Here is a 14,023-nt window from a genome sequence, read left to right as displayed (position 1 = left end):
CAGGCCTGACACATGGCTGTCCTGAATTGTCAGTCTGCTTGTTAGTGGTGGCCGCCACAGCCCAAACATTGAAGGAAGGGAACTGCCTTGTAAAGGGGCTTCTGTTCCTTTTCTTGGTGCTGTTGAATCTTGTCGACTTTGTGGTCAGAGTCGACATCTTCTCGTTGCTCAGCATCCTTGTGGTGGACGGCTTCTTCATGTGGAGTGCTTTTGGCGGGCTGCAACTCCTTCACAGCCCCGCCAGTGGCTTCATGCGCCATAACTTCTTTTAAGGCTTCTTGGAGTGAGAGAGTCTCCTTTGCAAAAAGTTTTTGTTGAAGCTCTCTACTCCTGAGTCCACAGATGAGACGATCTCGAAGCCTTTCTTCCAAGTCTGTGAACTGACAAAGGCACAAAGCTTGTCTCAATGCCACGATGAATTCTGTGGCCATCTCTCCGGGTTGTTGTACTTGCTGTTTGAAAGCATGCCTCCATGCTATCACTGACAGCTTTGGTTGGAAATGGTTGCAAAGCCATTTCTTCAGGTCCACGTACATAACGGACTCCAGCTGTGCTGGTGCGACTAAGTTCTCAGAGATGTCGAACATTGCAGGCCTGCACACACAGAGGAGTGTTGCAGCCTTCAGGCCATCTTTGGTGACTTCATTTGCTCAGAGGTAGTTTTCCATTCTCAAGATGTAGGACAACCATCTCTCTGGGTGTGTGTCATTGAATTCTTAGAGCTTTCCAAACTTCGACATGGTGAGAAGTCTTCGCGGCTCATGTCTCATGTTGCCTCATGCTACTACCTTCTTTGTAGGCCCTGGGACTGGTCCTCAGGGCGGGGTGGTCTCTAGCGTGGCAAATATACTTTTTTCTGGCAAATATACTTATCATCTATTATCTTATGCTTTTAAGTGAAAATGCTTTCAATTGAATTTATGCACAGACCACCAGGAGGCAGGTATTATGTGATTGGTTTCACCAAATTCTCCAATATAGCCAGATATTGTTTTGTGATGTAATATAACATCTGTATCTCTGTGCTCTGACAAATTGAGCTTTTCCTCTTGTTGTATATAGTGGCGTAGGCAATTGCTGGTCAAGAGGTCCTGGAGAAAACCTGTTCTGTTCGTCTGGTGGACAAAAAATATAGTCAACTCATCCTGAAAGTACATCTTTTAAAGTGTGCTATAAATACATTACTCATAAATACTTAACAAAGAATGTGCTGTGTGTGGCAAGTGGTTGCTTTTATATGGTGTAAAGCTTCTGCCTTTTTAATTTGTACATCTGGAAAATATTGCTACCCTGCTCATAGTGCTACCATATGAACTATGGTGACTGTAATTCAATGAGAAACATCTCCCCCTCTTTTTTTTGCAACTATCATTAGTAACTCCCTGTCCCCAACTCTCAGCAATTGGGTCCACTGTTAAATTTCTCTTACTGTCACAAAGTGATTTTTTGCCAACATGCAGTTGCCTTCTCTTAAACTGAGTTCATGGAAATATACTTCTGTTCATACAATCTAAAATTCTATTTCTCTTCTTTGCAGCCATATCACACTTCTTATTGATATTCAGTTTGATATCAATTATTATTTCAAGATCTTTTTCACAAACACAATCACTAAGCCCTACTGGTGGATTGAATTTCTATTTTCTAAGTAAAAAACAAATCCATGCACAGTAGGTAATCTCAACTTTCAAAAGCTCCTTGAACTATTCCAACCTTCACTGCATTTCTGGATGAAGCCAGGGTTGCTGCTGATTTGGTCTTCAGGAAAAGCAGAGGCCACCATCAACAAACACAATTCTGAGGCCAGCCATGACCTCACCTCATGTGAAGTTAAAACCCATAACATTTCCACTCAAAACAAATATAAGTTGGTTGTACATGGAGAAGATAGCTCTGCTTGTATTTTAAAAACTAGACATTTAAGTCTTTAGAGGTCAAAAACAGAACATTGAATTGTATTTGGAGGCTTACTAGGAACCAGTGCAGTGCCCACATTAATGGTCATCTGTAATAAATTTCACTGATCGCTGCTTCCAATTGGTCATCAAAAATGGCTTCATGTATAATATGTGGCAATATTTTATATAGGTGGTGATTTCACCAGTTCTGGAATATATAACTCAAATCCCAGGTATATTCATATCAAAAGTACGACAAAGTCACTGAACTCCGGGATAAATATAAAAAAACAAGCTGCTTAATACTAAGCTTTCATTGGTCCTCTGCCGATGTTGTCAGAGTGAAAGCCAGTGGCTGGAAGATTTGCTTATGTAGTTAGCTGTTTCAATGCTCTGCTCATCAAGCGTGTAACCGGTCTACCCACCCCTCCCTCAGCCAGTTGTATTGTTCCTAATCGTATCGCATCTACTTGTGTTTGTTTGACTCTTGGCGCTTTCTCTCCTCCCGCTTGTGTGTGGCTGTTTAGCGTCATTGCCAGATTGTCCTCTGAGTTGCCCCATCCTGTGGCCCCTGTAAGTTGTTGCATGGTCACATCTGGTAGCATTCCTCCTGCCGTACATCCCATCCTGTTCTCATTGGTCTGTCATCTCCCTTCTAATTCCTGAACGGGTAATGTTGGTGTCTCCCTCTTTTTTCTCATTGTGGTTTCATGCTGCTCTGTGGGTGGATGAGCCAGGTCTTTTTTGTCCCTCTCATTCTTGTGTACTTTATATACACAAATATATATATGTGTGTGTGTGTGTGTGTAATATAGAAGAGGGACAAAAATACTTATGTATGTGTGTATATATATGTGTGTGTGTGTGTGTGTATGCATATATAGGCATATATATATATATATAGGCATATATATATATAGGCATATATATATAGGCATATATATATATATATATAGGCATATATATATATATATAGGCGTATATATATATAGGCATATTTACTTAAAGTATAAAATCTTCGAACACCGGGATGGATAAAAAACAGTCGTTTATTGCTAAAAGATCATAATAAGCAATAGAAAGTAACCGTTTAAAGCATATCTACCTAATCTAAGAGGACCAGCGAAAGCTTAGATTAGGTAGATATGCTTTAAACGGTTACTTTTTATTGCTTATTATGATCTTTTAGCAATAAATGACTGTTTTTTTATCCATCCTGGTGTTTGAAGATTTTATACTTTATATATCTATATATATATATATAGATATAGATATAGATATATATAAGAGATAACTTCCTTGGAGAGAGTTGCCCATTTTCTGGACATCGTCCTGGAGACAGCCCTATGTGTTAACTTTCCATAAACCCCTTCTAATAAAAGGACAACATGAAGATTCTTTTCCAAAGACAGAAACCAGCAATATTGAAGGAAGTATACATTGAACAAATAAGCATTAGCAGGAGAACGCAGAAAGAACTGTTTCTTCCTAGCTCCCAAGTCACCTAGGGCTCTGCACAACAACATCAATAGCTTGAACTTGGCTCAGTAGTAAACAAATTAATGACCATGCTCTTTCAGAGCTGGAGTTACAAGAGTATTTAAACTACTCCTCTTCATTAAAGGAAGAACAACTTTTCTGCTGTGGCACCCACCCTCTGGAACATTGCCCCCGAGAAATTAGATTTATCCCTTCTTTTGTTGTAGTGCACTAAAAATCTGGCTTTGCCATTCAGCCTGATATGCTGATACCATGAGTGAGTCCATGACATGGCTGGTTTGAGTGGTTGTGAGTCATCTTAGCCTTATTTCTATGTTATTTTTGTTGTTTAAACTCTGGATATTTTTATTGCATATTTTGATTCTTTTCTAAATGGACAATCACTTAAATTTGAGCCGGCAGTGTGCTGCAGCTGCCAAAAAAGCCAACACAGTCCTAGGCAGCATTATCAGAGGGATAGGATCAAGATCACATGAAGTGTTAATACCTTGGTAAGTTCACACTTGGAATATTGCATCCAGTTTTGGTTGCCACGATATAAAAAAGATGTTGAGATTCTAGAAAGAGTGCAGAAAAGACCAACAAAGATGATTAGGGAAACAGAGGCTAAAATATACAAAGAAGGTTGCTGGAATTGGGTATATCTAGTTTAAGAACAGAAGGACTAGGGGGTGACATGATAGCAGTGTTCCAATATCTAAGAGGCTGCCACAAAGAAGAGGGGTATCAATCTATTTTCCAAAGCACCTGAAGGCAGAACAAGAAGCATTGGATGGAAACTAATTAAGGAGAGACCCAACCCAGAACTAAGGAGAAATTTCCTGACAGTTAGAACAATGAATCAGTGGAATGACTTGCCTCCAGAAATTATGGGTGCTCATACACGAAGGGAGACTCAGCCAATCTCAATGTATACATAGTTGTACTTTGACAATAAAGGTTCATTCATTTGTTTTAAAGAAAAGATTGGACAACCATTTGTCTGAAATGGTGTGGGGTTTCCTGTTTGAGCTGGGGTTTGGACTGGAAGACCTCCAAGGTCCCTCCCAACTTTGTTATTCTGTTATTTTAATTGTGCACCAATTAAAATAAATAAATATATAGTGTTATTGTTAAAATACAGAGACTTTAAATGAGGCAATAACATTTCCAAATCTTTCTCTGTAACATTTATTCTCCCTGGGGTTGGAGAATTGTGTGTGGCTGGTTATAAATCTGTAATATAGTGCTTAGTTCCCAATGTGGCCAGATGAAAAGAGGATAAGTATTTCAGTGTCTTCAATAATTATACTATTGACAGTATACGTCTAGACAATAGTTATATATTGAAAAGAAAAAGTTAGCAGCTCTAGCTATGTATAAAATGATTTTCTCAGTTGTTAAAAGAATTCTGTTCCTTTTTTGCATCTTGTTCTGCATTGCTTTCAGAATAAACTTTTTTGAGGGGAATTTGCCAGTGGAAATTATTTATCTGTTGGACTAAACAGTCTATGGTTAGAATGCATGTACTGGAGGAGATGTTTTGCCAATTTTTCTGCCTTAGGGATTCTAGTATGCTAACTCTATTCATTGTCAGCCTTTCTACTTTGGGAGATTTTTGCAAACACACTGGTTTGGTCTTCCCAGATTAAAGGTTCACCAGGGAAACCTTGCAACTGCACCATCAATGAACATTTTTATGTGATCCTGGTTACTTCTGCGTAGAATATTGCTCAGAGGAAATGTATGAAAACAACAACTGCTTATAGAGGAAGCTGAAAATGCACATATGGGTTCATTCTAGATCTGGGTCACTTTTAACAAAATATATAGGACAGTTTGGAAAAGTATTCTGTCCTAGCCAGTTTTCTAAATGGCACTTCTACATTGGGTAGGGGAAAGAATCTCAGACTTCCAATGGAAGAAATGACAGACTGCAGACAAAAAGCAAGCCAATGACTGCAATAAAGAACAAAGAGCCAATGAGTAGACTGGTTCTTCAGAATCTCTCTGGACAAGGAGAGGATGGGAGATTACCCACATGCGCTCAGGACAGTCACTCCTGATGAGGAGACCACAAGGCAGCAGTGTCTGCTGGGTTTTAAGCACTGGGGCATGATGGGAATAACCATCTTATTTGCAACCATGGTTGACACCTTTTAAAGGTCACTAAGGTTGCAAACGTATTTTTATAATCATGTTTGGTAATTGCTTGCTAACTATTTTTTATCTATTAAAAACTTTGAATTGATAAATCTCAAACATGCAAGCGACTTTGTCTTCACTCTTTGGTGAAATGAAGTTTTAATCAAAACTGAAGAATTGTAAAAAAATGACTTTGATTTCTTTCTGTTATGTTTAGTGACACCTCACAGAATGGAAAGAAGCACATTGAAATGATGGTCTGGATTAGTTCTTTGGTTCTATGACAAGTGAAACCCAAAGGCTGACTTTCTGACCTTGCTCAGAAACATCTTTGCAAAAATTAACAACATTTGTTACATTTTTTTTAATCTTCAAGGAATTTACAATAATCTCAGTGGTGCCCTTCTGAATATTATCCTTCTAAGAGGAGTTATGATGATGGATAGTAATTGGTCCCAGCACTCCAGTGAACTAGATGGGTGGCAGGATTTTCATACAGGTCTCCTAGTTTCTTGCCTGGTGCTAAAACAACTTTGTGCCACTGGCACTCATTGTTTACACCCTGTATCTGAGCAAAAACATCCAATATAGTGACAGTGCCCCATGTGTCCAAGCCTTAAGTCAGCTTTGCAAAAATTCTGTATAGCAATAGCAATAGCACTTAGACTTATTTACTGCTCCATAGTGCTTTACAACACTCTCTGAGTAATTCACAAATGTCAGTATATTGCCCCCAGCAATCTGGGTTCTCATTTTACTGACCTCGGAAGGAAGGCTGAGTCAACCTTGAGTCCTGTCATGATCAGACTCCTGGCTGTGGGCAGAGTTAGCTTGCAATACTGCATTCTAATCAGTGTGCCACATGGCTCCTGTATCTTTTATCCTGCTGTATCTTTTCTAGCCTCCATTGCTCATCTTAGCTGTGGCCGAAATATTACATCTTTGCATTACCAGATGAGTGCCCTAATATGGTTCATACTGTACTATCAGGAAGTGACATAGTAAGTTGAGACAATCATTAGGCAGTGAATTATCTCTGTATGTCAAAGAAAAATATGAGAATGTGAATGTTTCCTGCTCTAGAACAGAGACTGTGCAATCTGTGAGTGCATTCGGGAAAAAATGTTCAGAAAACATGCTGCTAAATTAAATGGAAAACACAAACGTGGAGGTTTTTTAAAAATATTTCATGTATCAATATCCTCTCCCAGTGACAAAATTTCATTCAAAAAAGCCATCCATCTTCTACGTCAATATCACCATATCTGTCAGGCTTCATATCAGTGTTCAGCAAATAATTACACATCAGCCTTACTCTTTTTTCTTTTAAAAATGTAGCCAAGAAAAAAAGGGCATGTTGAATGAGATTCTTGTTCCTCTCCCTTCTTTTTCCTACCCAAATTTCACCTTGGGTCTAGGTGGTGGCTTCCCTTTTTCTGACCATATTTAGCAATAATCTGCATGTGAAATACAAAGTAGAGAAAGAGTTTCCAGGACCAATGGATTATACTTCCTTTTTCTATCCTAACAGAAATAAGACAAAAATAAAATGATGATGTGCTACTAAACTACTGAGTGTGCTTGCAAAATAATATTTGTTCTAATGTAGCATAGACCAATCAAATAAACCAATGTGAATGTGGTTTAAAATGTCCTAATAATTAAAATAACTACTGTGAATTAAATCTGCAGAACTCCTATTGGAAATGAACCATCTCATTTTCTCTAATGGAAGAACTGATCCTGACCCCTGCTAAACATTATTTTCCCTAAACTAACTAAAGTCCATTCTGAATATCAGTATTTAGCTAAAGCAAAGCACAGAGAGACCTGACATTTACATTTGTGTGATAAGTTTCTGTGATACCTTTATTCTACATTAGAGTGAATGCCTCAAAAAATGGTACAATTTATACATCAAATAAATGCATTTATTTGCAGTTACAATAGCTGTTTCTCATTAACAGACAAATATTTGCTAAGCATTCATGATTTAACTCTAGTATCCACCATCACCCTGCTGGCTTGCTACTTCTGCTTCCTTACTAAACCATTTTGTGGCTTTTGTCTCTGATGTCAGCCACCCCATTTCCTGAGAACTAAACAGAAACTGTGCACAGCCTAGAGTAAGATTTATGGACAGCTTCTGATAAAGCCTCCATTTCTTTCAAAATCTTCTACTATCTTATCCCCCTTCAAGTGGGGAGGAAGATATATGTAGATAAGGATATTACAACAGGTATCCTTGTATAAATTTTAGGTTTTGAGCTCTCATTGTAATTGTCTATGCATACCATCTCAACAAAATAGCTACCAAATTTGGACCACTTTCAGGATATACATGAAAATGACTCTACGGAATTATTCATTCAGTCCTCCATGTTGTGAGTTTTCTGGGACCCAAGCACTTTATCCAGAGAACTGGTTTTCTTTGAAAGAAATCCTGGTAGATTAAAGCCATTTACTGGAGCAAATGTGGGCAGATACCAGCTCAAAGCAACTCATCCAACCCTCCCCATTTTGTAGACTAAAGCCAAAGCCTGCTTGCTTTTATGCAAACCTCTGCATAATCACACCTGGCAGGAAGAGAAACTGATCCTCCACTCCAATCTTTCTTCTTCAATGAAAGTGCAGCTACAGGCAGTCATTCTCATAACCCAATATTAGCTGTATTGCTGTAATTTCCATTTGGTTATCTATTTGTTCTCTTTCCCTGTTTTTCCCCCATTCAAAAAGGCTGTATTGAATTAAAAGGGTCCATAAGATTATTATTCTCAATCTCTCATTTTGACTGATTGATTGTCTGATTATGTGCCATCAAATCTTTGACTCTTAGAAACCACATAAATTTTCTCCATGACAATTTGCCCCAATTAGGTCTTTCCAGACCTTCCAAGGGTGTACCCATTGCCACTGTAACAAATCCCATCCATCATGCAGCTGATCATCCTCTTCTCCATTCTTCCACCTTTCCCAGCATCACAGACTTCTCTAAGGAGCTAGATGTTTGCATGATGTGTCCAAAAGTAAGATAATTTCACCCTGATGCTATGTGTCTTGAGTGAGAGCTCTGGGTTGATTTGTTCAAGGATCCATTTTTTTTCACTGTCCATGGCATTCTTAGGTTTTTTTTTCCAATACCAGAAATGCCAATATGATTTTTATCTTGCTTCTTCAAACTCCAACTTTAATGTCCACAGAATGTCACAGCGAATACTCTCGCCTGCACTAGTCTGATTTTTAACCACTCATTTTACTACTATATTATAACAGCAATTAAAGTTTTTAATTCAAGTAGATTTGAAACAGCTTTATGGAAACAGATCTGTCATTCCCACAATATTATTTTTAAAAAAATAAGTGGATAGGGACATAGAATTGAATAGAATAAATTGAGTGGCATACTAGCATTTCAAAATCTTGGATTCAAATCCCTATTAGTCATGAATTTCATTCTCCAGAAGAAGACATCTATTCAGAGAAGATAGCTCAGCAGGCATCATGGTATGTTCTAAAAATGGTAACAATAGGAAAGAAGAATCTGTTCAGCTTGCCTTCCATTTAAGCCAGAAAAGAAATCTGGAACTCTTTTTAAATTGTCAGGAATAGCAGCATCTGCATGGATTTGCATCACAGCTCCTGCTTTCAACAATGAAAAACACACAGACAGACTTTTCAATAACATCCATATGGTGTCATTTATCTGAGAAATAGCTGAAGCAGAAGCATAACCAGAAAAGCTCTCATTATAAAAGTTTCTAGTTAATGCAAATTCAGTTTCCGGGATCAACATCATCAATCTACTTCAGGCCTTTTCCTGTTACTCTTCCCCCCCCAAATTTATCTTCTGATTACCCACTTGAACTTCAACACTGCATTGCCATTTGCCTCAATACTTGAATTTTTCATTCATTGACCCCAGCTATCTGGCAAATTTCTTTTCTTGTGAGCACTTTATGTTCTGTTAATGACAGCTCATGGGTTTTGTTCTGGAGTAATCAAACAATTTTGTCCCCTGGAACATGAAAATTCCATGAAAGTCTAGATTTGCCTGTTTTTAAATGAAGGTGAATGAAAGAATCTATATGTAAGTGGGATTTTTAAATCATATTTTTATCCTTTTTCTACCTATTTGGATCTTATTTTTATTACTGCAGAGAGTTTTATGGTGGGAGTAAAAAAGCTGGTCTCTTTCAGATACATCCGACTTGAATGATGCTGAAGACACCGAGCTAGAGATAATGAAGAAGCATCAGAAAGACTTTCTGGAAGACATTCAGGTAGGAATAACTCTAATTCCCCAACTAGATGGGATAGAGCAGGGGTCCTCAACCTTGGCAACTTTAAGATTTGTGGACTGGCTGAGGAATTCTGGAAGTTGAAGTCCAAAAATCTTAAAGTTGCCAAGGTTGAGGACCCCTGGGGTAGACTACAACTTGCCTATTGATTGTGGAGTGGAAATTATAGGAGGTCTACTCAAGAGCATTTGGATTACCCCAGGTTGGGGATGGCTGAGAGAAAGAAAATCAATAATGCAGCTAGCTAATTTTTGACCTGGGATTTAATAGGGTTATAGGTAGTAGAAAAGGTCTTATAAAGTCAAGTGCATTGCCCCGAGTAAGCATTATTTTCCTGTGAGATAGAACAATATATTTGGATAATGGCTATGCTTCTGGGACAAGACTCCTGGCATTATTACTAGAGGTTTGGTGCATGACCATCTCAACTTGGCCTCTGATTTATTGATCTAGAGAATCTCTATCTTTCCACATATATTTTTCATCTGTATCATGGACATATATTCTAAGGATAAATACATGTGTGTATTGCATCTAAATGAAATGACTGAAAAATGCATACATCTGTTGACTTGGCATGTAATCATTGTTTGTTTTTTCACCACTTATACAGAATATTTGGAAAACATTCAATGTGGTCACTGTTTTTCTGGCTGTATTCATACTCATTGGTTTTTCTTGCTTCCAGAAAATAAATCAAGAGATTGCTGAAATATTTCTGGAGATTGATCATTTCCAGCAAGCACAATCATGGTGAGGTGTCAGCCACATACATACATACAGTGTGTGTGTGTGTGTGTGTGTGTGTATATATATATGTGTGTGTGTGTGTATATATATAGTTTTGTTTTATATATATATATATATATATATATATATATATATATATATATATATATATATATTGTTGTTGTTGTTAGCTGCGAAGTCGTGTCCGACCCATCGCGACCCTATGGACAACATTCCTCCAGGCCTTCCTGTCCTCTACCATCTTCTGGAGTCCATTTAAGCTCACGCCTACTGCTTCAGTGACTCCATCCAGCCACCTCATTCTCTGTCGTCCCCTTCTTCTATTGCCCTCGATCTTTCCCAGCATTAGGCTCTTCTCCAGTGAGTCCTTCCTTCTCATTAGGTGGCCAAAGTACTTGAGTTTTAGCTTCAGGATCTGGCCTTCTAAAGAGCAGTCAGGATTGATCTCCTCTAGGACTGACCGGTTTGATCGCCTTGCGGTCCAAGGGACTCGCAGGAGTCTTCTCCAGCACCACAGTTCAAAGGCCTCAATTCTTTGGCGCTCAGCCTTTCTTATGGTCCAACTTTCACTGCCATACGTTGCAACTGGGAAGACCATAGCCTTGACTATACGCACTTTTGTTGACAGGGTGATGTCTCTGCTTTTTAGTGTGCTGTCTAGATTTGCCATGGCTTTCCTCCCCAGGAGCAAGCGTCTTTTAATTTCTTGGCTACAGTCCCCATCTGCAGTGATCTTGGAGCCCAGGAAAATAAAATCTGTCACTACCTCCATTTCTTCCCCATCTATTTGCCAGGAATTGAGAGGGTCAGATGCCATGATCTTGGTTTTCTTAATGTTAAGTTTCAACCCAAGTTTTGCACTCTCCTTCTTCACCTGCAACAAGAGGCTCTTTAGTTCTTCTTCACTTTCTGCCATTAGAGTGGTATCATCTGCGTATCTTAGGTTGTTGATATTTCTTCCGGCAATCTTAATTCCAACTTTTGATTCATCTAGCCCTGCCTTTCTCATGATGTGCTCTGCATATAAGTTAAATAGGCAGGGCGACAGTATACAGCCTTGCCGGACTCCTTTCCCAATTTTGAACCAATCAGTGGTTCCGTGTCCAGTTCTCACTGTTGCTTCTTGACCCGCATATAGGTTTCTCAAGAGACAAATAAGATGGTCTGGTACTCCCATCTCTTTAAGAACTTGCCACAGTTTGTTATGATCCACACAATCAAAGGCTTTAGCATAGTCAATGAAGCAGAAGTAGATGTTTTTCTGGAACTCCCTAGCTTTCTCCATGATCCAGCGTATGTTGGCAATTTGATCTCTAGTTCCTCTGCCTCTTCGAAATCCTGCCTGCACTTCTGGTAGTTCTCGATCCACATACTGCTGAAGTCTAGCTTGTAGGATTTTAAGCATGACTTTACTAGCATGAGAAATGAGTGCAATGGTGCGATAGTTTGAACATTCTTTGGCACTGCCTTTCTTTGGAATTGGAATGTAAACTGATCTTTTCCAATCCTGTGGCCATTGTTGAGTTTTCCAAATTTGCTGGCAAATTGAGTGTAGCACTTTTACTGCATTGTCTTTTAAGATTTTGAATAGCTCAGCTGGAATACTGTCACTTCCACTAGCTTTGTTGTTGCTCAGCTTTTCTAAGGCCCACTTCACTTCACATTCTAGGATGTCTGGCTCAAGGTCAGTGACCACCTCATTGTGATTATCAGGGACGTTAAGCTCATTCTTGTATAGTTCTTCTGTGTAATTTTGCCACCTCTTCTTAATCTCTTCTGCCTCTGTTAGGTCCCTGCCATTTTGGTCCTTTATCATGCCCATTTTTGCATTAAACGTTCCCTTCATTTCTCCAATTTTCTTGAAAAGATCTCTGGTCCTCCCTATTCTATTATTTTCTTCTATTTCTTTGCACTGTTCATTTAAGAAGGCATTCTTATCTCTTCTAGCTATTCTCTGGAATTCTGCATTCAATTGGGTGTATCTTTCTTTTTCTCCCTTGCCTTTCGCTTCCCTCCTTTCCTCAGCTATTTGCAAAGCTTCCTCAGACAGCCATTTTGCTTTCTTGCATTTCTTTTTCTTTGGGATGGTTTTGGTTGCTACCTGTTGTACAATGTCGCGAACCTCTGTCCATAGTTCTTCAGGCACTCTGTCTATCAGATCTAATTCCTTAAATCTATTTGTCACCTCTACTGTATATTCAACAGGGATATGATTTAATTCATACCTGAGTGGCCTAGTGCTTTTCCCTACTTTCTTCAGTTTAAGCCTAAACTTTGCAAGGAGAAGCTCATGGTCTGAGCCACAGTCAGCTCCTGGTCTTGTTTTTACTGACTGTATAGAGCTTCTCCATCTTTGGCTGCAGAGCATATAGTCAATCTGATTTCTGTGTTGACCATCTGGTGATGTCCATGTGTAGAGCCGTCTCTTGGGTTGTTGGAAAAGAGTGTTTGCTATGACCATTGTATTCTCTTGACAGAATTCTATCAGCCTGTGCCCTGCTTCATTTTGCACTCCAAGGCCAAACTTGCCTGTTATTCCAGTTATCTTTTGGCTTCCTACTTTAGCATTCCAATCCCCCATGATGATAAGAACATCATTTTTTGGTGTTAGTTCTATAAGGTGCTGTAGTGCTTCATAGAACTGGTCAATTTCATCCTCTTCAGCACTGGTGGTTGGGGCATAGACCTGGACTACTGTGATATTGAATGGTTTGCCTTGGATTCGAACTGAGATCATTCTGTCATTTTGAGGATTGTATCCCAGTATTGCTTTTCCTACTCTTTTATTGACTATGAAGGCTACTCCATTTCTTCTGAGGGATTCTTGCCCACAGTAGTATACCTGATGGTCATCTGAATTAAATTCACCCATTCCTGTCCATTTTAGTTCGCTGATACCTAAGATGTCAATGTTCAGTCTTGTCATCTCTTGTTTGACCACGTCCAGTTTTCCTTGATTCATGGATCTTACATTCCAGGTTCCTATGGAGAAAAAATCTTTACAGCATCGGACTTTCCTTTCACCACCAGACATATCCACAGCTGAGCGTCCTTTCGGCTTTGGCCCAGTCGCTTCATTCTTTCTGGCGCTACTAGTACTAGCCCTCTGCTCTTCCCCAGTAGCATATTGGACACCTTCCGACCTGAGGGGCTCATCTTCCAGCGTCATATCGTTTTGCCTTTTGGTACTGTCCATAGGGTTTTCATGGCAAAGATACTGGAGTGGTTTGCCATTTCCTTCTCCAGTGGATCACGTTTTGTCAGAACTCTCTGCTATGACCTGTCCGTCTTGGGTGGCCCTGCACGGCATAGCTCATAGCTTCATTGAATTACGCAAGCCCCTTCGCCACGACAAGGCAGTAATCCATGAAGGGGATATATATATATATATATGTGTATATATATATATATATATATATATATATATATATATATATATATATATATATATAT

At 39.0% G+C, this 14,023-nt stretch overlaps 1 protein-coding gene across 1 annotated transcript in view; it reads left to right on the top strand.

The window, feature by feature from the left end:
• CYTH4 (cytohesin 4) overlaps nucleotides 1-14,023 on the top strand; it is a 50,890-nt gene that overhangs the window by 13,777 nt on the left and 23,090 nt on the right. The window contains exons 2-3 of the mRNA XM_081331872.1: nucleotides 9,720-9,802; nucleotides 10,509-10,573. Of these exons, the coding sequence (XP_081187998.1) occupies nucleotides 9,720-9,802; nucleotides 10,509-10,573 (148 nt within the window). The remainder of the gene's footprint in view (nucleotides 1-9,719; nucleotides 9,803-10,508; nucleotides 10,574-14,023) is intronic.

The sequence above is a fragment of the Vipera berus genome (assembly GCF_964194415.1).
Source record: "Vipera berus genome assembly, chromosome: 6".
NCBI lineage: Eukaryota > Metazoa > Chordata > Lepidosauria > Squamata > Viperidae > Vipera > Vipera berus.
This window is presented reverse-complemented; position numbering and strand designations above follow the sequence as displayed.